The 24,216-nt window shown below is 48.2% G+C and overlaps 1 protein-coding gene across 1 annotated transcript in view; it reads right to left on the minus strand.

Moving 5' to 3' along the window:
- Positions 1-3,038: 3,038 nt before the first annotated feature.
- tnfsf12 (TNF superfamily member 12) overlaps positions 3,039-24,216 on the minus strand; it is a 45,791-nt gene continuing 24,613 nt past the window's right edge. The window contains exons 2-6 of the mRNA XM_060854528.1: positions 21,054-21,192; positions 15,896-15,940; positions 14,859-14,900; positions 8,304-8,425; positions 3,039-6,781 (exon numbers count right to left, since the gene is read on the minus strand). Of these exons, the coding sequence (XP_060710511.1) occupies positions 6,536-6,781; positions 8,304-8,425; positions 14,859-14,900; positions 15,896-15,940; positions 21,054-21,192 (594 nt within the window). The 3' untranslated portion in view covers positions 3,039-6,535. The remainder of the gene's footprint in view (positions 6,782-8,303; positions 8,426-14,858; positions 14,901-15,895; positions 15,941-21,053; positions 21,193-24,216) is intronic.

Genomic DNA, 24,216 nt, shown 5'->3' on the forward strand with positions numbered 1-24,216 from the left:
TGAGGACAGAGAGCTCTTGTGCAGGTCTACCGAGAGCTGAGGAGGTGGAGGTTGGGGGGGGTCTCCAGATCTGGTTGCCATGCTTTAGGAAGGAGGTGTAGGTATTGGGGGACAAAGAGAGCAGGAGACATTGTAGAGTTAGCTCTGCTGCTGAGTACATGGTCCCTGTCTTTACTTGTACACTGCACACCCCCACCCCACTGACATCTCCCAACTCCTTGGTAATTTTGGTTGCGTCCAGTTTCTCAGATGATGAGCAACTGCACCCTCACAAAGTGCAAATACAGACAGAGAACCATGCACCCCCCCCCCCAACAAAAGGGATGTGCCGCAGAAAAATCATTCCTGTTAACACTTTACATTACTAAATGACAACTCACGTTTGGTTAAATATACATACACACTCTAAATCAAAACTAACACCCCCAAATAATGAGCTGCTGAGGCTGTGGAGGGATGAGTGAAAATGACTTCTTGTTGGTTACGGGATCAACAGGTGAAGATAGAAATCAGTCACGATCCTCCATGAAGGATGGAACAGGCTCGATGGGCTGAATGGCCAACTCCCCATGAAATGCAAAGAGGCAGTATTTAGGACATTATCAGCCAGCCACACACAGGCACAGGTTCAGATATTGCTGGCTCAGCAACCATTCATAGAATGGAGCATCGAATCCATTTGACCTATTGAATCCACACCGACCATCTGTAGAGCATCCCATTCCTGCAACCCTGCATTTCCCATGGCTAACTCACCTAGCCCGCACATCCTTGGACATTATGGACAATTTAGCATGGCCAGTCCACCTAACCTTCACATCTTTAGACTGTAGGAGGAAACCAGAGCACCCAGAGGAAATCCACAGGGAGAAGCTGCAAACTCCACACAGGCAGTCACCCGAGATTGGAATTGAACCTGGATCCTTGGCACCATGAGGCAGCAGTACCAGCAGCTGAGTATCTCTTCAGATTTTGATTCACAGTTACTCAGGACCCTGTAACCCGTTGAAAAACCTTCCAACATATTATTTGAAATCAAAGACAAATAAACCTTCCAGAATTTAGGTTAGCAGATTAGGTGCAGTCAATAACCAGCAACTGAGAATATCAAATGAATCTAAACAGGAGATTCAGCAGAACACTCTCCACTTACAGAGCGGTGGCAATGCAGAATTCACAAACTCAGTTCAGGAAAGCACTTGCCTACAATTGTCCGGCTCACTGCTCAATATAAAAATATCATCTTTGCAATCAAATCCCTCCTTGGTGCTCAGTCCCCTCCATATCTCTAACTTACTCCGGCCTTAAGATCCTCCGATCTTAAATTTCCTCCAGCCTGACATTAAACAGTAGCAAACTGAAGAGCCACAGAGAGCAGGCAGGAAAGGTGGAGCTGAGGGAGAGATTAAATCAGTCATGTCGGTATTAAATGGCCTCATCTAGCTGCGAGTTTTTATGTTCCACAATCATCCATAGTGGGCGGCACGGTGGCACAGTGGTTAGCACTGCTGCCTCACAGCGCCTGAGACCCGGGTTCAATTCCTGACTCAGGCGACTGACTGTGTGGAGTTTGCACGTTCTTCCCGTGTCTGCGTGGGTTTTCTCCGGGTGCTCTGGTTTCCTCCCGCAGTCCAAAGATGTGCGGGTCAGGTGAATTGGCTATGCTAAATTGCCCGTAGTGTTAGGTAAGGGGTAAATGTAGGGGTATGGGTGGGGTTGCGCTTCGGCGGGTTGGTGTGGACTTGTTGGGCCGAAGGGCCTGTTTCCACACTAAGTAATCTAATCTAATCTCTGTGCTCCTCCAAATCCAGTATTCCCCAATTCCCATCTCTGCACCATCCTCTGTGTGAATGGAATGAGCTGCCAGAGGAAGTGGTGGAGGCTGGTACAATTGCAACATTTAAAGGGCATCTGGATGGGGAATTGAATAGGAATTGGAGGAATATGGGAAACGGGATTAGCATGATTTAGGATATCTGGTCAGCATGGATGAATTGGATTAAAGAGTCTGTTTCCATGCTGTATGGCTCCTTGACTCTAAGGTGCTGAGCAGGACATGCTAGAACTGAGAGTCTGGTTAAAGTTTGAGTTTCGCAACAGGTATTTCATGTCTTTTGACCTCTGCTTTCTCATTCCCATCGTTTCCATTGTCCGCTTTTTAATAGTGGCTTTCTGATTTTCGTGTTACACCAGAGTTTCTCAACTGAAATTTGTCTTAATTTCATTTGACAGCCTGCATTTACATAGCACCTTTTCATGTGGAGAGACACCCATGTGTTTAAATCAAATGAGCACATCCAGCCAGAGATCAGGGAGAGACGATCAAAAGTCAGGTCAAAGAGGTATACTTAAGGCTGGAAGGGGAGAGGTTCAGGTAGGAGAATTCCACAGACTCACGCTCAGGGAGATGAAGGCACAGCCACCAATGGTGGAGCAAGGGAATCAGAGGATGCTGGAAATGGAGGAGCACAGAGATCCTGGACGGTTATGGAATGTAAGTGCTTACAGCTAGATTAGGCCATTTAATACCATCGTGGCTGATTTAATTTCGACCTCAATCTACCTTAGGTCCCTCTTTCTTCTCTCATCATCAACCTATGCCCTTTAGGTTTGGACTCGCCTACCCTGGAGAAAAGACCTTGTCTATTTACTCTATCCATGCCCCTCATGATTTTACAAACCTCTATAAGGTCACCCCTCAGTTTCTGATGCTCCAGGGAAAACAGCCCCAGCCTGTTCAGCCTCTCCCTGTAGCTCAAACCCTCCAACCCTGGCAACATCCTTCTCAATCTTTTCTGAAGCCTTTCAACTTTCACAACATCTTTCCAATAGCACAGAGACCAGAATTGTATGTAGTATTTCAAAAGTGGTCTCCTTCCTATTGGAAGGATGTTGCAAAACTTGAAAGGGTTCAGAAAATATGTACATGGATGTTGTCAGGATTGGAGGGTTTTAGCTGTAGGGAGAGGCTGAATAGGCTGGGGCTGCTTTCCCACAGTGACAAGAGGCTGAGGGGTGATCTTATAGAGGTTTATAAAATCATGAAGGGCATGGATAGGATATATAGACAAGTCTTTCCCCTGGGGTGGGGGAATCCCGAACTAGAGGGCATACGTTTCGGGATAGGGGAGGAAGGGACATAAGGGACAACTTTTTCACACAAAGGGTTGTGTATGTATGGAATGAGCTGCCAGAGGAAGTGGTGGAGGCTGGTACAATGACAATGTTTAAAAGGCATCTGGATGGGAATATGAATAGGAAGGGTTTAGAGGGATATTAGCTAAGTGCTGGCAAATGGGACGAGATTAGGTTAGGATATCTGGTCAGCATGGAGGAGTTAGACCAAAGTGTCTGTTTTTGTGCTGTACATCTCTATGACCCTATAACGTCCTGTACAGCTGCAACATGACATCCCAACTCCTATATTCAATGCACTGACCAACAAAGGCAAGCATAGCAAACACTTCCTTCACCACCCTGTCTCCCCATGACTTCACTTTCAAGGAACTACGAACTTGCAATCAAAAGGTCTCTGTTCAGCAAAACTCCCCAGGAGCTACCATTAAGTGTATTCAACCTACCTTTCTGCCTTTCCAAAATGCAACACCTCACATTTATCTAAATTAAACTCCATCTGGCATCCCTTGGCCCACTGACCCATCTGATCAAGATCCCGTTGTATTCTGAGGTAACTTTCTTCACTGTCCACTACATCACCAATTTTAGTGTCATCTGCAAACTTACTCACCATACCTCCAATATTCACATCCAAATCACTTATACAAATGTCAAAAAGCAGTGGACCCAGCACCGATCCTTGTGACATACCCCTGGTCACAAACCTTCAGTCCGAAAAACAACCCTCCACCTCCACCCTCTGTCTTCCACCTTCGAGCCAGTTCTATATCCAAGTGGCTGGGTCTCCCTGTATTCCTTGTGATCCAACCTTGCTAACTAGTGTACCATGAGGAACCGTGTCGAACCTCTTATTGAAGTCTGTATAGACAACATTCATCTCTGCCTTCATCAATCTTCTTTGTTACTTCCTCAAGAAAACTCAACCAAGTTCATGAGACACGATTTCCCACATTGACTATCCCTAATCAGTCCTTACCCTTCCAAATACATGTAAATCCTGTCCCTTGGAATCCCCTCCAACAACTTACCCAGCCCTGATGTCTTTGGCTGTGTAGTGCTCCATCCAGCCCTCCGTGAATCTTTAAGAGCTACCGTTTTCCTTCTACTCCTCTACTTCTCTCTCTGCAGCTTGACAGAGATCATTTCAGAATCCGCCCAGTGATTTAAACCAACAAAAATGTTTGCAGCTCACTGAATTCCTGCACACCCAGTATCTCTGCCTCTTTTCCCAATACCTGTTATTCTCCTTTACCCCCCTCATCCCTGCCATGCCTCTTCCAACTCGAAAAGACCAATTTTTAAGTAGATTTGTTATGGTGATATAGATGCCTAGCTGCCCCTTTGAAAAGGTGGGAGTCAGTGCCTTCTTGAACCACTGCAGTCCTGCATGGTGCAGAGACCCCCACACAGTGTCGTGAGAGAGGGAGTTCCAGGATTCTGACCCAGCGACATTGAGGGAATCGCCGATATATTTCCAAGTCAGGCTGGGGAGTGGCTCAGAGGGGAACTTGAAGGTTTGAAGGTGCTGTCACCTGGTGAATTTCTGTAGTGCATCTTATAGATGATATGCACTGCTACTCCTAAGCGTCGGTGGTGGAGGGAGGGGATGTTTGTGGATGTGGAGCCAATCAACCAGGAGCTGCTTTGTCCTGGGATGGTGTCGAGCTTCTAGAATGTTGTTGGAGCTGCCCCCATCCAGGGCAAGTGGGGAGTATTCCCTCACACTCCTCGTCAAGGGTGGGACAGGCTTTGGGGGAGTCAGGATGGAGCGATTTGTCCAATGCCCTGATCAGGTCTGACCTTGCCCTCCCCAAAAACAACGGGCTGTTTTGGCAACAACGTTCACTGTTGTGCTTTTGTTAATCTTCAAGTTGCTTTATCCCTAAAGGTGCCATCTCCTTCCTGAGCTGCCAATCCATCAGAAACCTCCAATGTGAAACCTGCCAACTTAACTATTTAACTGCAACGGGTCTCTCGGTAGCTCCAATGTTCCCCCCATCACACTGAAGGGTCACAGTTACAGAGCTGCCAGTGGGGTCAGCGAACACAGGAGAGATCACCGACTGAAATCGGGCCTTTACCTACAATTCCTGCAATCTCGATTTTAAAGGCACTTGGGAACAGGATCAGTGCAATTGATTCTCCACTCGCAGTCCAGGATGCAGGCTACCCCAACCGAAAACCATAAAGGGAACTAACGGAGTCAGGAAGCTGGGACAAAAAAAACCCCATGAGGAGACAATAACAGCAATGACAAGGGAAAATAGTGAATCGCTTCAACCTACGTGGCCCATCGTAATACTCCAGCTCCTTAAAAGAGCTTCCTCACTTTGCCTTTCAATCTGTGACCCTGTTGGAATTATTTGTAGGATCTTTCCCAGGTGGAGATTGTCAACTCTCTCCGAAGGGAAAACCCTTCCCGTAACTCCCTCCCTAACAATTTCAAATCTCCGGTCTCTGGTGATCAATCCTGTCACCAGAAGTCGCTTGGGGGAGAAATGGGAAAATGAAAGAGAGAGGCTCTGGGAAAAACACAACAGGCAATATCTCAAAGACTTACACAATCCATACATCTTAACTTTCAATAGTGCTTTTTGCTCTCCCATTCCAACTGAGACCTTGGAGGTATTCCTGGATACCTGAACAGGTGACCTTTGCCCCCTGACCCCTGGTACTTAATACAGCCAAGGACCTGACCCTGCCAACCAATCATGAAACAGACAAAAACAAGTCTCCCGCGTTCTTACAAGAAGGAAAATTGTTTGAAGAAACTCAAATTGGAGATTAGAAACAGTTGGAAAAGCCTCTCCAGACTGACACCCCACACTTTCACTCTCGTGACCTTTTGCAGCCATGGATTCCGGTACTGTCCTGTTGGCCACAGCCCTGCAACCCTCAGGCAGCCAGCTAGCTATTCGTCTGAACGGGGCACCACAGCCAAATCCTCCCCACTGCCCTACACACGCACACGCAGCCAGGGTCCTCGTCCCATATCGGGGAAGAATCATGTTGGATATTAACCCCGCCATTTCTCTCTCTCTCTCTCTCTCTCTAGAGCCTGTTGAGTTTCTCTGGCACTTTCTTTTCGTGTCGCTGTCCAGAGAGCAGGCTCGAAAGTCAGGGAAAAGAGCTAATCTCGGACGACGGGAGGACCCGGCTGGAATAGAGAGGCAAATCGCAGAACCCTCTGGGTGTTTTCTCGCGCCAAGTGGTCTGCCGTTGTCGGGATTGCAGGTGAATCTAGCCAAAAGGAAGAAAAGGTACAAGAAAAGTCTGTCTCTCTCTCCCTCCCTGTCTTTGACACGGCGGTCTCTCAGTTTAAGAAGGCCAGGCTGTATGTAGTAGTCTCGCCACACACTTGCGCACACAGACACGCGGACACAGCCGCGGTCCCCTTTTACAGCTTGAAGAGCCCGAAGTGAGTGAAGGTTTTGGGTTTGAGGTGCACCCCGGCGATGCTGTAAACACTGATCTGGGACTTCTTCCGGAGCCGAACTAATCCAGACGCTTGACAAGAATGCACAGCCAGTTGCTGGCTGTAGGTCGGGGTCGGCGGTAATCCCTGAACACACCGAAAAGTCAATTCTTTGTCCACCATCACATCCAGCTTTAAGTAGGCTGTGGTGTTGTCATCGCAATGAACCTGCAGATACATCGAGAGAGAGAGAGAGAGAGAGAGGTTTGTCAGTACCACTGACATTCAGGAAAGGATAACAGAAATGTTCAAGCCTTCAATAGCTCTCTCTCTCTCTCTCCCTCCCCTACCCCACTCTCTGCTCTTCCTTCTCTATCTCCTCTCTCTCCATGATCCCCCCCATCTATCACCCCAACCTCTTTCCCCCGCCCCATCTCTTTATCTCCCCTCCCCATCTCTGTATTCTCCCTCCTTTCTCTCTGTCCCCCACTCCCCTAGTGTCTTTCTCTGTCCATCTCCCTCTCTCTGTTCCTCTTTACATTTCTCCCTCTCTGCCTCTCTCTCTCTGTCCATCCCCCTCTTTCTATACATCCCTTCATCTCCCTATCTCTCTCTCTATCCCATCTCTTCCCTCCCCACCCCCCCATTTACATCTGTCTCCCACATAACTCTTCCCCCCATCACCCCATGACACTCTCTCCCCCATCTCTCTCTCTAACCCTGCCAATCTCTCTCTTTTTTCCTCCCATCTCTCTCCACCATCCCATACCTCTTCCTCCCACCAGTTCTCTCTCCCCTACCCTGAATCTCTCTCTCTCTTCCCCCAACCCCTGACATCTCGCTCTCCCCATCTCTCTCTCTCTCCATCCCCGACCCCCCCCCCTCCACCACCACCAATTCCTCTATCCCCCATTCCCATTCTTCAATCAAAATGGAGTCAGAGATTGTGGGTGTGAGTCCCACTCCTGACAATGAAATATCAACCTCAGCAGATGCACTAAGTGGGTGGGGGTGGGGGGGTGGTGGTGGTAGACTTTTGGAATTTCCGGCCCAACAGGGCCCTCAGTATGCTTAAGACAGACAGCACTAGCCTTCTGCATGTTAAAGATATCAAGGGATAGTGGGGGAAAAATGGTGTTGAAGAGGATCAACCGTCATCTGACCCTACAACAATGCCTGCTCCCTCAGCACCGACCCTCCTACAGTGCCCACTCCCTCAATGCTGACCCTCTGACAATAGCCACTCCCACAGCGCTGACCCTCCAACACTCCCTCAGCACTGACCCTCCAACACTGTGATGCTCCCTCAGCGCTGACCTTCCAACACTACTAAGCTCCCTCAGCACTGACCCTCTGCCAGTGCAGCGCTCCCACACCGCTGACCTTCCGACAGTGCCTGCTCCCTCAGCACCGACCCTCTGCCAGTGCAGCATTCCCTCAGCGCTGACCCTCTGACAGTGCAGCACTCCCTCAGCACTGACCCTCTGACAGTGCGTTGCTCTCTCAGCACTGACCCCCCTGACAGTGCCTGCTCCATCAGCACTGACTCTCCAACAGCACCCGCTTCCTCAGCATTGACCCTCCTACAGTGTGGCGCTCCCTCGGGGCTGACCCTCCAACAGTGCCCATTCCCTCAGACAGTGAGGTTTAAACCTGTTTGACCAGTACTTAAAACGAGAATATTTTCTGGACAATGTTCAGCTGGAAAGGTGGGGTGGGGGGGAAGGGGTGGGGCGGGGGGTGGTCTTGCCTGACTGTATATGTAGTATACTCCCTCCCGGTGTACGGTGAATCTCGCCGTCTTGTTGTTGTAGGTTACTGCACTTTTGGTCGTCTCAAGTGGGCATTCTAACCACTGCCTGATGATCCCACCTGTTTGAGGAAAGAGAGAGAGAAAAAAACAGGGTGAAGCTTCACCATTTTATCAGAGAGAGTGGTACACCGTGAGATTATCGATGTGAAACAGACACTGTTCCTATTCGATGCTGAAGTCCTCACCCTGGTCTCCAAATCCCACTGTGCCCTTGCTCCCTCAGATCCTGGTTCTCTCCCATAAACTCTGCAGGGTCTCAGTGTTCCTCCAATTCTTTCTCTGTCACGCGCTGTCTGGGGGTCACCCTGTGGTATCCCATCCTAAACCTCTCCCCACGTTCCTTCAGGCGTCCCCACCTTGGCCAAGCCTTTGGTTACCTGTCCTCATATCTCCTTTTGTGGTTCACTGTTGAGTTTTGATGATTCTTGGCATCATCAAGAGCCCTGGAGATGCTTTGCAATGCCAAAGGCTTTATTGGTCAGGGAATTGCAGACAAGAGTCAGGATGTTATGTTGCAGCTTTATAAAACTTTGGTTAGGCCACACTTAGAGTGTTGCGTTGAATTCTGGTCATCACATCACAGGAAGAATGCGGAGGCTTTGGAGAGGGTGCAGAAGAGGTTTAGCAGGATACTGCCTGGAGGAGAGGGTATGAGCTATAAGGAGATGCGAGAAAAACTTGGATTGTTTTCTCTGGAGCAGCAGAGATGAAACATGAAAGAAGTCTTTCAAAGTATGAGATGCATAGAAAGGGATGATGGACAGACTCTTTTTTATCCCCCCCCCCCCCAAGATTTAGGATGTGTAATACTAAGGGGCATGTATTTAAGATGAAAGGGGGGACGTTCTAAACAAGATGTGAGGGGAATGTGTGGTAGGAGTGTAGAATGCAGTGCTGTGGTGGTGGCGAAGGCACATACAATAGGGACGTTTTAGAGACTTTTAAATAAGCACAACTGACTAGTCCACTAACATTACCACTTTGTCCACCTGAGATCTTCGCAGTAAACAGAACTGATGTTCCAAATCAGATCCTTTTAGGCTGAAACTCTAACCATCTGACCTGGTTTCGAGGGATATGGGAGAAAGTGAGGACTGCAGATGCTGGAGAGTGAGATCGAAAAGGGTGACCCTGGAAAAGCACAGCAGGCCAGGCAGCGTCCGAGAAGCAGGAGAGTCAATGTTTCGGGCATAAGCCCTTCATCGGGAATTTCTGAAGGGCTTACACAAGAGTGGGCTTTTTGGACTGCTGGAAAATGACACTGGAGTAGTTGTAATGGGGAACAAAGAAAAGGTGGAGGAACTGAATAGGTACGTTGGATCAGTTCAAGACACCAGCAGGATACCAGAATTTCAAGAGAGTCGAGGCAGATGTGAATGTAGCGGCCATTGCTAAGGAGATGATGCTGGGAAAACTGAAAGGTCTGAAAGTAGATAAATCACCCAGACCAGATGGACTACACCCCAGGGTTCTGGAGGAGATTGTTGAGGCATTGGTGATGATCTATCAGGAATCAGGGAGGGTCCGAGAGGACTGGCAAATGGCTAATGTAACACTATTTAAAAAGCAACAGAAGCAGAAAACAAAATACCATCGGTCAGTTAGCCTTACTACAGTTGCTGGTAAGATTTTAGAGTTCATTGTGAAGAATGAGATTGCAGAGTACTCCAAAGTGCGTGATAAAGTAGGGCTGAGTCAGCAATGCTTTGTCAAGAGGATGTCATGCCTGACAAATTTGCTAGAATTCTTTGAGGAGGTAATGAGCAAGTTTAGATGCAGGAGAGCCAGTGGATGTGATCTATTTGGCTTTCCAGAAGGCCTATGACAAGGTGCCACAGAGGAGGCTGCTAACTACGAGCCCATGGTGTTAGGGGCAAGGTACTGGCATGGAGAGAAGATTGGCTGACTGGCAGAAGGCAGAGATTGAGGATAAAGGGTCTTTTTCAGGATGGCAGCCCAGTTTTGCAGGGGTCCGTGTCGGGACCACAACTATTCACATTATATGTTAACAATGTGAACAAACAAACTGGGTTGTTACTTGGTTTACAGATGACACAAAGATAGATGGAGGGACAGGTAGCATGGAGAAAGCAGAGGAAGCTTTGTCAGGCTAGGAGAGTGGGCAAAGAAGTGGCAGATGGAGTACAATGAGGTTATGCATTTTGGCAGGAAGAATAGAGGTGTAGACTATTTTCTAAACAGGAAAGGCTTTGGAAATCTGAAGTACAGAGGAACTCAGAAGTCCTAGTTCAGGATTCTCTCAAGGTTAACATGCAGGTTCAGTTGGCGGTTAGGAAGGCAAATGCAATGTAAGCATTTATTTCAAGAGAACTAGAATACAAGAGAAGGGATGTACTGCTGAGGCTGTATAAGGCTCTGGGCAAATCTCTTTTGAAATACTGAAAGCAGTTCTGGGCCCCCTATCTAAGCTGGCCTTGGAGGGGGTCCAGAGGGAATTTGCAAGAATGATCCTGGGGGTGAAGGGCTTGTCATATGGGGAGCAGTTGAGGACCCTGGGTCTGTCCCTGATGGAGTTTAGAAGGATTGATGTTGGAGGGGGAGTCTGATTGAAACTTTTGGAATCCTGAGAGCCCTGGTTGGAGTGGAGGTGGGGAATAGACTCGATGGGCCAAAGGGTCTATGGAATTATTTCAGGAATTCCGAGCTGGTGAAAGGCAATGCAGCAACTTGCTTTTTTCTGCAAAAAAGGGGTGTTTTCTCATGTTAAAAGCTTCCCAAGCAGAAGGCGGGTGTAACCCTTCTTCAGGACTTTGGGTTACACCTGAAATGTCGACTCCTCCACCTCCTGATGCTGCCTGGCTTGCTGTGTTCTTCCAGCCTCCTGCTTGTCCACCTAAGACTCAGCATCTGCAGTTTCTTGTCCCTGGCCACCAGATGACAGCTTTGCCTGAACCTCCCCAGCTGACCGAACAACGGCACAGACTACCTTTGAGGGGGAGGTAACAAGGGGGAAAATGTGACAAACTCTGTCATCACTTTGACAGATGGGCATTCAGTAAAGCTACCAGCTGCTGAACGGGAACAGAAAAGTTAGAATGATAAGACATTGGAGCAAAAGTAGGCCATTCAGCCCAATGGAGCTGCTCTGCCTGTCAATGAGATAGTGGCTAATCCTGAACTCTACCTGCCAAAACACGTGACTGGGTCTAAAACCTGGGGACAAGGCGAGGTGGGTTATTTCAGCCTGAACGCAGAAGGAGTTTGTTCAGCCAGAGGGTGAGGAATCTTCGAAATTCTGAGAGTGACAGCCCTTGACATCACGGAGGAGAAAGTGAGGACTGCAGATGCTGGAGATCAAAGTTGAGGATGTGGTGCAGGTCAGGCAGCATCTGAGGAGCAGGAGAATCGACGTCTCGGGCAAAAGCCCTTCATCAGGAATGAGACCTGTGAGCCGAGAGGGTGGGGAGATAAATGGGAGGGGGTTTGGAGCTGGGGGGAGGGGGAGGGGCCAGGGAGGTAGCTGAGAGTGCGATAGAGAGAGAGGGTTAGGGGCTGGTGGTGATAAGTTGGAGATGAGGGTGGAACGGATAGATGGGAAGGAAGATGGACAGGTAAACAGGGCGGTGCCGAGTTGGAAAGTTGGATCTGGGATAAGGTTGGGGAGGGGGTGGTGGAAACTGGTGAAATCCACATTGACGTCGTGTGGTTGGAGAATCCCAAGGTGGAAGATGAAGCGTTCTTCCTCCAGGCATCAGGGGTCTGGAGGAGGCCCAGGACCTGCATTTCCTTGGCAGAGTGGTAGGGGAAGTTGAAGTGTTCGGCCACGAGGCGGTGAAGTTGGTTGGTGTGGGTGTCCCAGAGATGTTCTCTGAAGCATCAAGGCTGTGTCTGACAGACTGGCATCAAGGAGCCCGAGAAAAACTGAAGGCAATGGCTGTCAGAGGGCAAACTCTTGATGGCTGGAGTCATACATGGGAAGATGTTCATGGGTGTTGGATGTCAATTATCTCAGCTCCAGGACGTCTCTGCACAAGTTCCTGAGGGCAGTGTCTCAGGCCCGACCATCTTCAGCTGATTCATGAATGACCTTCCCTCCACCATAAGGTCAGAAGTGGGGATGTTCGCTGATGATTGCACAACATTCAGCACCATTCGCCACTCCCCAGATACTGAAGCAGTCCGTGTCCAAATGCCACAAGATCGGGACAATATCCAGGCTTGTGTTGACAAATCGCAAGTAACATTTGTACCACACAAATGCCACACTAAGACCATCACCAATAAAACACAATCTAACCACTGCCCCTTGACATTCAATCATTGAATCCCACACTATCAACATTGTGGGGGATACCATTGGCCAGAAGTCAATTAACACAGCGGCTACAAGAGCAGGTTAGAGGCTGGGAATCCTGCAGCAAGTACCTTCCCTCCTGACTCCCAAAAGCCGGTGCACCATCAACAAGGCACAAGTCAGGAGTGTGAGGGAATACTCCCCACGTCAAAGTTTGTGAAGAGATTTGTAGCTCGGGTGCTCGTTGTTGTGGTTCTGTTCGCCGAGCGTTTGTCGTGCATGGGGACAGCTCCAACAACACTCAACAAGCTCGACACCATCCTGGGACAAAGTAGCCCCCTCACTTGATTGGCTTCACATCCACAAACATACCACTCCCTCCCCCACCACCACTCAGTAGCAGCAGATTGTACCATCTACAAGATGCACTGCAGCGACTCATTGCAAGTACCATCGACAACACCTTTGGAAGACATGACCTTGACATTGAGGAGGACAAGGGCAGCAGATACACAGGAACACCAGTCCCTGCAGGTTCCCCTCTTCGCCCCTCTCCAACCTGACTGGGAAATATATCAGCCTTTTCCCAACAGCATTGCACGTCTCCCCTGAGCAAACAGACTGCAGCAGTTCAATAGGGCTGCCTGATACCTTTCTGCAGGGTGAAAAAGCATGGCTAATTAAATGCTGGGTGAAGTGATTCCCACATCCAGTGAATGAATCAAGAGTGAAAAATAACAGTATTCTTAAGTGTGTTATGTTTATGCTGAACGCCCTCTTGTGTTGCTCACAGGATAAAGCTTTAATGGTGGAATTGTCCAACTCCCAGTTGAGTGACAGTAGGGGCCAATCACTATGTTTCCTCTGCACTGTCAGCTGATGCAGGCTACCAGCCAAGATGATTGTATTATCGAGGATGAGTGTCAATATATTTAGGCCATATTTGGAACACTGCATTCAATTCCGGTTCACCTGCTATAGGAAGGATGTTGTGAGACTTGAAAGGGTTCAGAAAAGATTTACAAGGATGTTGCCAGGGTTGGAGGGTTTGAGCTATAGGGAGAGGCTGAACAGGCTGGGGCTGTTTTCCCTGGAGCATTGGAGGCTGAGGGGTGACCTTATAGAGGTTTATTAAAATCATGAGGGGCATGGATGGGATAAATAGGTAAGGTCTTTTCCCTGGGGTGGGGGAGTCCAGAACTAGAAAGGCATAGGTTTAGGGTGAGAGGAGAAAGATATAAAAGGACCTAAGGGGTAACTTTTTCATGCAGAGGGTGGTATGTGTATGAATGAGTTGCCAGAGGAAGTGGTGGAGGCTGGTACAATTACAACGTTTAAAAGGCATCTGGATGGGTATATGAATAGGAAGAGATGAGAGGGATGTGGGCTAATTGCTGGCAGATGGGACTAGATCAATTTATGAAATCTGAATAGCTTGGACAAATTGGACCAAAGGGTCTGTTTCCATGTTGTACAGCACTATATACAAATGTTCCCTCGGTCTCCCTGCAGTTGGCCAACTGGCGCTTGACAAGGTATCACTGTGACACAATTAAGAACTGAACTCTCCCCTCTCCCAAACCCAATGTCCCAGCAATTCACACCCATTCCTGTCGTCTCAATGTGCACAGGAACTGTTGCGCTTCAGGTGTAGACAGGTGCATTTCTGTAGCATCTTTCATGACACGGCAAAACACCCCAGAGGCAATCAAGGGTCTTTTTTTCTGAATTGAAGCAACTCCTAAAATGAATGGAGTGGGGCCTCCATTTTGAGCACTGCATGATCCCACAACCTGATGACAATCGGCTGAAATTTTTCCGAATGGCGATGGCAGAGTTGTAAATATTTAGGCCCAGGACACACTGGGGCAGGGGGTGGAGGGGAAATTCATCTGCTGCTGCCCCTCAGTTTTACATTCTCCCAGCATCAGCGTGGATGACTCCGTGAAGGTGAACTGGATTCTGTCAACGCTTTGGCTCTCTAGTCTTCCAGCAAGTGGGAGAGTCACCAACAATAATTCCTGTCCATTGACTAACTCCCAGTTAATGATTCAAACTCACCCTGCAGTGTCAAATGGATGGGAGTTTAGGGCTCTCGGACAATGGTAGTGTCCCTATCTCTGAGGCAGGATGCCCAGGTTCTAATCCAGACTGTTCCAGAGATGTGTCATGATGTCTCAGAACAGATTGGATAGAAAATATGAAAAAAGGCAACACCTTCAAAAGTAGCTACCTACCCTTCTCAACAATGTATGTCCCATCCACATTATTGGGCATCACTGCAAAATAAATACAAACAAGAGTAAATATTCAGAAAAACTAAAAGATCGTTAACAGAGTTTCAACTCTCTTCTCGTACATACTCAAACTCTGAATTGGTGTGTCTCTCACACACTGACTCTCACTGGGATACAATCCCTCTCTCTCTCTCTCTCTCTCTCGCACACTCATACACACTCTCTCACTGGGGTACAGCTCCTACACACACTGACTCTCACTGGGACACAGTCCCACACACACACTGACTCTCACTGGGACACTGTCCCACACACACACTGAATCTCACTGGGACACAGTTCCACACACACACTGAATCTCACTGGGACACAGTTCCACACACACACTGAATCTCACTGGGACACAGTTCCACACACACACTGAATCTCACTGGGACACAGTTCCACACACACACTGAATCTCACTGGGACACAGTTCCACACACACACTGAATCTCACTGGGACACAGTTCCACACACACACTGAATCTCACTGGGACACAGTCCCACACACACACTGAATCTCACTGGGACACAGTCCCACACACACACTGAATCTCACTGGGACACAGTCCCACACACACACTGAATCTCACTGGGACACAGTCCCACACACACTGACTCTGACTGGGACACAGTCCCACACACACACTGACTCTCACTGGGACACTGTCCCACACACATACTGACTCTCACTGGGACACAGGCCCACACACACTGAATCTCACTGGGATACAGTCCCACACACACTGAATCTCACTGGGATACAGTCCCACACACAGACACACTGACTCTCATTGGGGTATGGTCCCACACACACTGACTCTCCCTTGCGGGGTAGCTTAGCAACTGGGATATGGAGGGAAGATAATATTGACAGATGTGGGTGTCTGTATATAACAGGATTGCTAATTCCCCTAAATTACCAAAGGAGGGGAGGGACTTGAGAGAGAGAGAGAGAGTTTAGGGACCCCATCCTGTGTGAACACAGACCTTACCTTCAAAATGAGCTGCCATGGGCTGCTTGGTTCTGACCCCAGAATCTGTTGAATAAAGAGCATTGGAAATGATTACCCTCATCAAGTAAATCTACATTTCTGGAATAGTGCGCACAAGTAAAGGATGTTAATGCGTTGAAAACAGTTCTGAGAAGGTCTATTAGACTAATATTAAAAATGAGCAGATGAGGAAAGCCTAGACAGGCTAGGCCTGTGAATTCTGGCATTTCGAAAATTGGAAGTGACTTCTTTAAAACACAAGATCCTGAGGGCACTTGATCGTGTGGATATGGAGAGAACATTTCCTCTAATGGATCATGGTTTAAACATTCCAGACAGAAGTGAGGAAAATAATTGCCCTCTCTCAAAGGCTTGAGTGTCAAATGGCAGTCAACGCAAAATCTCTCGATATTTTCAAGGCCGGGGGGAGTCGTTTATTGGTTGCGAAGGGAATGAAAGACTAATCGGGAAAGTGCAGGTACTTGGAGCAGATTTTGTCATTTCTATCATATACAGTAAAAACCGAGACAGCGTTACTCCAGGACCAAGGTGCTACATGAACAGCACAAACTACACGATCGTACGCAAGGCAGCATAAGTGCAAAACACGCAAATTACAGTGTCATAAAAGAATGATAATTAATAGACGTTGTTCTAGTAGCAATTTGAAGTCGTGCAAAGAATTTCTTTTGGAATAGAGTCCGATCATACAGTGTTAAGGAGCCTGATGGCTTGGGGGAAGAAAATATTGCACAGTCAGGCCATGAGAGAGCGAATGCTCCGATATCTTCTGCTAGATGGCAGGAGGGAGAAGAATTTGAGTGAGGAGGGTGTGGGGTCTTCCACAATGCTCTTAGCCTTTCGGATGCAGCTTGTGGTGTAAATGTCTGTAATGGAGGGAGAGAGACCCCAATGATCTTCTCAGCTGTCCTCACCATCCCCTGTAGAGTCTTATGATCTGAGATGGTGCAATTCCGTGGCGGCACGGTGGCACAGTGGTTAGCACTGCTGCCTCACAGCGCCAGAGACCCGGGTTCAATTCCCGCCTCAGGCGACTGACTGTGTGGAGTTTGCACATTCTCCCCGTGTCTGTGTGGGTTTCCTCCGGGTGCTCTGGTTTCCTCCCACAGTCCAAAGATGTGCAGATTAGGTGAATTGGCCATGCTAAATTGTCCTGTAGTGTTAGGGGCAGGGGTAAATCTTGGGTCTGGGTGGGTTGCACTTCGGTGAGTTGGTATGGACTTGTTGATCTAATCTAATCTAATCTAATTCCTGAACCAAGCAGCAGCTCAGGGTACTCTCAATGAACCAGGTCATGGTGTAAGGTTATGGGGTCGGACTGAGATGAGGAGAAATGTCTTCACCCAGAGAGTGGGTGGAATTCTCTAGCACAGACAAGTGAGTTCAAAACATTGAGTGTTTTCAAGGAGAAGTTGGGTATTGTTCTTGGGGTGAAAGGGATCTAAGGGCAAGGGGGAAAGAAACAGGAACAGGGGTCTGAGGTGGACGATTCCTTGTTTGTTATGTTTGGGTCACGAAGGGTTCAGAGAGAAAGAATATGGACAGACAACCAGAGAGGCACAGATAAATGATAGCAGGCAAGTGGAAAGGCAGGGGGGGGGGGGGGGGGGATGAGGAGTTTATATTTTCAGTTGGGGTCCAGAATGGGTTGCTGGAAGGGTCACGGGTGAGGGAGGACGGTTTGAGAAGAGAATGACTCCAGCTCAGAACGCAAGCAGAGATTTTCGTGTCAGGTGTCAGAACGCACAGAGTATGACTCCCATGCTCCTTTGCACACTTTCTATTCCATGGTCAACCTACCTTAACCTTGGATTGTGGGAGGAAACCAGAGCAGACAGGGCTCTAGAGGGTTACAATGCAGCCAGGAAGGAACTGAAGAATGGACTTAGGAGAGCTAGAAGGGGGTAATGAGAGAGCTTTAGTGGATAGGATTAAGGAAAACTCTTGTGAGGAACGAGAGGATCACCAGAGTGAGGGTAGGGCTGATCAGGGATAGTGGAGGTTCTGAATGAATACTTTTGCTTCAGTACTGAGAGAGACCTTGTCACTAGTGAGGACAGCGTGAAAACAGGCTGATACACCCGAACTGGTTGATGTTAAGGAGGATGTGCTAGATCAGTCCCCTGGGCCAGATGGGATATTCTCGAGGCTACTACAGGAAGCGAAGGAAAAGATTGATGAATTTTGCATTCTCACTGTCCACTGGAGTAATGCCAGATGATTGGAGGTTGGCAAATGTAATCACTTGTTCAAGAAAGGGAATAAGGATAATTCTGAGAATTACAGACCAGTCAGTCTTACCTGTGTGATGGGCAAAGTTATTGGGAGAGGATTCTGAGAGACAGGATTTATGATTACTTGGAAGACCATAGTTTAATTAGATATAGTCAGCATGGCTTTGTGAAGGGCAAGTCATGCCTCACAAACCTTCTTTGAGGATGTGACAAAACACATTGATGAAGGTAGAGCAGTAGATATGGTGTACATGGATTTTAGCAAGGCATTTGATAAGGTTCCCCATGATAGCATCATTCAGAAAGTAAGGAGGCAAGGAATACAGTGAAATTTGGCTGTCTGGATACAGAATTTGCTGGCCCATAGAAGACAGAGGGTGGTAGTAGATGGAAAGTATTCAGCCTGGAGCTCGGTGACCAGTGGTGTTCTGTAGGGATCTTTTCTGGGTCCTCTGCTCTTTGTGATTTTTATAAGTGACTTGGCTGAGGAAGTGGAAGGATAGGTTAGTAAATTTGCCGATGACATGAAGGTTGGTGGAGTGGTGGATAGTGTGGAGGGCTGTTGTAGGTTGGAATGGGACATTAGAGCTGAAAATGTGTTGCTGGAAAAGCGCAGCAGGTCAGGCAGCATCCAAGGAACAGGAGATTCGACGTTTCGGGCATAAGCCCTTCTTCAGGAATGAGGAAAGTGTGTCCAGCAGGCTAAGATAAAAGGTAGGGAGGAGGGACTAGGGGGAGGGGCGATGGAGATGTGATAGGTGGAAGGAGGTCAAGGTGAGGGTGATAGGCCGGAGTGGGGTGGGGGCGGAGAGGTCAGGAAGAAGATTGCAGGTTAGGAAGGCGGTGCTGAGTTCGAGGGATTTGACTGAGATAATGAGGAAACTGGAGAAATCTGAGTTCATCCTCCAACCACAAGGGATGAACTCAGATTTCTCCAGTTTCCTCATTTCCCCTCCCCCCACCTTGTCTCAGTCAAATCCCTCGAACTCAGCACCACCTTCCTAACCTGTAATCTTCTTCCTGACCTCTCCGCGCCCACCCCACTCCGGCCTATCACCCTCACCTTGACCTCCTTCCACCTATCACATCTCCATCGCCCCTCCCCCAGTCCCTCCTCCCTACCTTTTATCTTAGCCTGCTGGACACACTTTCCTCATTCCTGAAGAAGGGCTTATGCCCGAAACGTCGAATCTCCTATTCCATGGATGCTGCCTGACCTGCTGCGCTTTTCCAGCAACACATTTTCAGCTCTGATCTCCAGCATTTGCAGACCTCACTTTCTCCTACATTCACAGGACATTCACAGGATGCAGAACTAGGCAGATAAATGGCAGATGGAGTTCAACCTGGAAAAGTGTGAAGTGATTCATTTTGGAATGTCAAATTTAAATGCAGGATTCTTGGCAGTGTGGAGGAACAGAGGGATCTTGGGGTCTATGCCCATAGATCCCTCAAAGTTGCCACCCAAGTTATGATTTGGAGATGCCAGTGTTGGACTGGGGTGTACCAAGTTAAAAATCACACAACACTAGGTTAGAGTCCAACAGGTTTAATTGGAAGCACACTAGCTTTCAGAGCGCCGCTCCTTCATCACCTGAAAGCTAGTGTGCTTCCAATTAAACCTGTTGGACTCTAACCTGGTGTTGTGTGATTTTTAACTTTCGCCACCCAAGCTGATCGGGTTGTTAAGTAGGTGTATGGTGTGTTGGCTTTCATTAGCAGGGAGATTGAGTTTAAGAGCCGCAAGGTTATGCTGCAGCTCTGCAAAGCCACACTTGGAATATTGTTTTCAGTTCTGGTCTCCTCATTATAGGAAGGATGTGGAAGCTTTAGAGGGGGGGCAGAGGAGATTTACCAGGATGCTGCCTGGACTGGAGGGCATGTCTTATGAAGAAAGGTTGATGGAGCTAAGACTTTTCTCATTGGAGTGAAGAAGGGTGAGAGGTGACTTGACACAGGTATACAAGATGATAAGAGGCATCGATAGACTGAATAGTGAGAGACTGTTGGTCAGGGCAGAAATGGCTATCACGAGGGGGCATAATTTTAAGGTGATTGAAGGAAGGTTTAGAGGAGATGTGAGAGGTGGGTTCTTTACTACGACCACTAGGAATGTATTCCTCACACCCACCACTCTCTGTGTAGAGTCAAATACATTAGGAATGTTTCAGCAACTCTTGGATAGGGACATAGATGATAGTAAAATTAAGGGTACATAGGTTAGTTTTATCCTACAGTAGGATTAAAGGTCAGCACAACATCAAGGGCCGAAGGGCCTGTACTGTTCTATGTTCACCTGGAGGAGACCCACACAGACAGTGAAAACTCCACACAGTCACCTGAGGGTGGAATCAAACCCAGGTCCCTGGCGCTGTGGGGCAGCGGTGCTAACCACAGAGCCACCATGCCAGACATGATGGAACCAGTGGGGTTTTTTCATGACAATTGCGATACTGGGATTCTACGTTTAAATTTGCCCTGTTGTTTGTTTTCGTTTCCAGGCCATTTACTCATCGAGGCCCGGAATCTCACTGAGGCAATCTCACACCACTCAATGTCATTGTCTGGTGTACCTGACCCAATGGTGGCCATTTTGGGTGCCACCTCTCCCTGTGCCGCACTGCTGCTGGGGGGGTTGCTGCCCAAGGAAACCCCTCCCCCACCCACCCACCTACCAGACTGCCCGCCTCAGTGTACCCACTCAAGGGGCTACCCCTGAAGCGCTCTCTTGGTCGGCTACGATACACCAGCACTCCACAACTCCCAGCTAAGACAGAGAAACCTGGCAGCTCCCTGCACCCAGCTTGGAATAAATTCGGAGCTTCTTTCAGTGAGCTAGCATGGGCACGAGGAGCCGAAGGGCCTTGCTGTGCAATCCTGAAAGGGAGACACCACCTCCTTACCTCTCCGTCGATCCCTCCTTATCCGTGTCAATGCCTTGCTCTCCAGCAGCCCCTGCAGGAAGCTCAACCTCACTGCGGGACTCCCCACTTCCTGTGGCAGGTCCGAGCGGACATTCGCGAGCGGCATTGACACATCCCCCTGAAGGAGAAAGCAGAGGAGAGTGGGCACGGTTGGCACTGAGCATTAAGACAACCCAACTCGAGACATCAGACCCACCACTGTCTGACCCTGCCAGCCCCACACCAGATGGCCGTGTTGGGTATTAAACTCCAAACAAACCAAGGTTCAGAGACAGCTCAAAGACTGACAGCTCACCACCACTTACCCCAGAGCCAACGTCTAACTACAAATAGCTTCAGATGGTGCTTAATTCCTTCCTTGTGTTCTTTAGTGTTAGTGGGAACGTTCAAAATATCTTCCACTAATACATTTGTTTAACTCCTCGGCCATTTTCTTCTACCCCAAAACCATCTCCTCAGATCCATTGTCTTCCCTATTGTCCAAACCTTTCTCAATGTTGTTGCACAGTGCATCTTGTGTTATCTTTCTCAGCTCTTCCTAAGCATAACAAAAAGCAGGAGGCCATTCAGCCCTTCAGGTCTACTCCAGCATTCAAGTTAATTACGGATAATTTTCTACTGGTACGGCCACACTTGGAGTATTGTGTACAGTTCTGGTCACCGCATTATAAGAAGGATGTGGAAGCTTTGGAAAGGGTGCAGAGGAGATTTACTAGGATGTTGCCTGGTACAGAAGGAATGTCTTACGAGGAAAGGCTGAGGGCCTTGAGGCTGTTCTCGTTAGAGAGAAGAAGGTTGAGAGGTGTCTTAATAGAGACATACAAGATAATCAGAGGGTTAGATAGGGTGGACAGGGAGAGCCTTTTTCCAAGTATGGGGATGGCAAACACGAGGGGACACAACTTTAAAGTGAGGGGAGAGAGGTATAAGACAGCTGCCAGAGGTAGTTTCTTTACTCAGAGAGTAGTAAGGGTATGGAATGCTTTGCTTGCAACGGTAGTAGATACACCAAATTTAAGTGCATTTAAGTTGTCATTAGACAGGCATATGGATGTACATGGAGTAGTGTAGGTGGGATGGGCTTCAGATTAGTATGACAGGGCGGCGCATCATCAAGGGCCGAAGGGCCTGTACTGTGCTATAATGTTCTACGTTCTATGTACTTCAATCCCGGGCTCAGAGCTCATAAATCTGTCAATCGCAGTCTTGCTTGTGTTTCAACAATAGGATAGATGTTCTTCTCTGAGATAGATAATTTGAAAGACTCACAATCCCGTGATTGAAAAAGTTTGTCACTGACCCTTTATTCTGCGGCTGTGATCCTTCGTGCTCTAAACCTTCCAGGCAGAAGGAAACAGCCTTAAGTGAATTAGCTGAGAGCCCAGGCTTCCATTAGTCTTTGAAACAACTGCACCGACAGAGAAACTTCACTTGATAGACAGCTTTTCCTCATCAAATGATTGTGCAATGTTTACTTACACGAGGTGTGGGAAAAGATCTGCCACCCTACCTACCCATAGCAGGCCCACACTGAACATAAGAAAGCAAACTTGGCCAGACTATACCAGAAACACCCAGAATGCCTCAGCAATGACCAAGCAGGCTAACAAGTGAAACCAGACAGCACTCACAGACAAGGGAATACACTTCCCAACACCCACTAACAATGCCACATCAACACAACTGTCCCAGGGCAGTCTCATACCCCGGCAATACCAAAGCCACACAAAGAACAAGTCAGACAGAGGGGCACCACCAAAGACCTCCCTCCCAGGACAGGACAATGGAAACACCTTACTGGTTCAAAAGAGATATTCTCCCCAACCTACAAAAGAGAATGGAAATCTCCTGATCCCATTGATACTGTTGGGATGTTACGTTGCATCGAGAATCAGGACATTGTTCCAATAACTGGTTTCCAATTGTCCCCATTGTAACTGGATTACTCCAGTTCAAATACACTGTATCTTTCCCCATTTTAATTAACCTTCTTGTACAAGATTACTATAAAACCTGGCTTCTTCCTCAGCTTGAGGAAGAGAACCCTTAATCTACCTGCACAGACCGTCAGTTCTGGGTCAGCCTCATCAATTTCTCTTCCAGCGATACTGCTTGTAATAAACAACTTGTCAATTTCACCCGATCTGGTTTGTGTGATTTATTGGGCTAATTTCTCCGCCACGAGGTCTATCTGATTGGAAGTTGTATGAGGCTGCAGTAAAAGCTGATTTTTATTCAGAAAGTCATGACTAAACTATTTGATTTAAAACTTTCACATACACGACACTGAACCCTCCAGGGTTCACTGGTTCTGTACAGAGTCTACAGTGGGTGAATGGACATGGGGGCACCACTGATTGGCATGGAGCATATATGGGACTTGGTGGCTAGAGGGATAGTGGGAGATATGATTGGCTATGGGGGGGGGGGGGGGGATTGGCATGGGCAGTGAAAGTAGGAGATCCAATGGGAGGAAGGATGTTATCCAATCTATTATTTTCATTACAACTGAGAACAAGTTGGATCTTTTAACCATCCCATTTCTCAACCAACAGTCCATGATTGTCTCCGAATTGATTTCAGGGGGTTGCAGGTCTGACTCCCATTAGCAACCCACCTCTCCTGGATAGGCCTGAGGAGGACAGGTCAAGCTGGGGAAATTTCAAACTCCCACCATCTACCTCTCGGATGCAAGCCTATCCACTATCAACAAGACATGAGTCAGGAGTGAGAGGGAATGCTCCCCACTCGCCCTGGATAGCTGCACTCTAGAAGCTCGACACCACCCAAGGACAAAGCAGCCCCTGCTTGATTGGCACCAAATCCACAAACATCCCCCTCCCTCCACAAACATCCCCTCCCTCCCCCACTGACGCTCACAGCAGCAGTGTGTATCAAGATGCACTGTAGCAATTCACCGAAGACGGTCAGACAGCAACTTCCAAACCCACGACCGCTTTCATCTAGAAAAACAAGGGGCAGCAGATACATGGGAACACCACCCCCTTGCAAGTTGTCCTCCAAGCTGCTCACCATCCTGACTTGGAACATTATTACTGTTCCTTCACTGTTGCTGGGTCAAAACCCTGGGACTCCCTCCCTAAGGAACATTGTGGGTCTACCCTACAGCACATGGACTGCA

The sequence above is a fragment of the Hemiscyllium ocellatum genome, chromosome 44, assembly GCF_020745735.1.
Source record: "Hemiscyllium ocellatum isolate sHemOce1 chromosome 44, sHemOce1.pat.X.cur, whole genome shotgun sequence".
NCBI lineage: Eukaryota > Metazoa > Chordata > Chondrichthyes > Orectolobiformes > Hemiscylliidae > Hemiscyllium > Hemiscyllium ocellatum.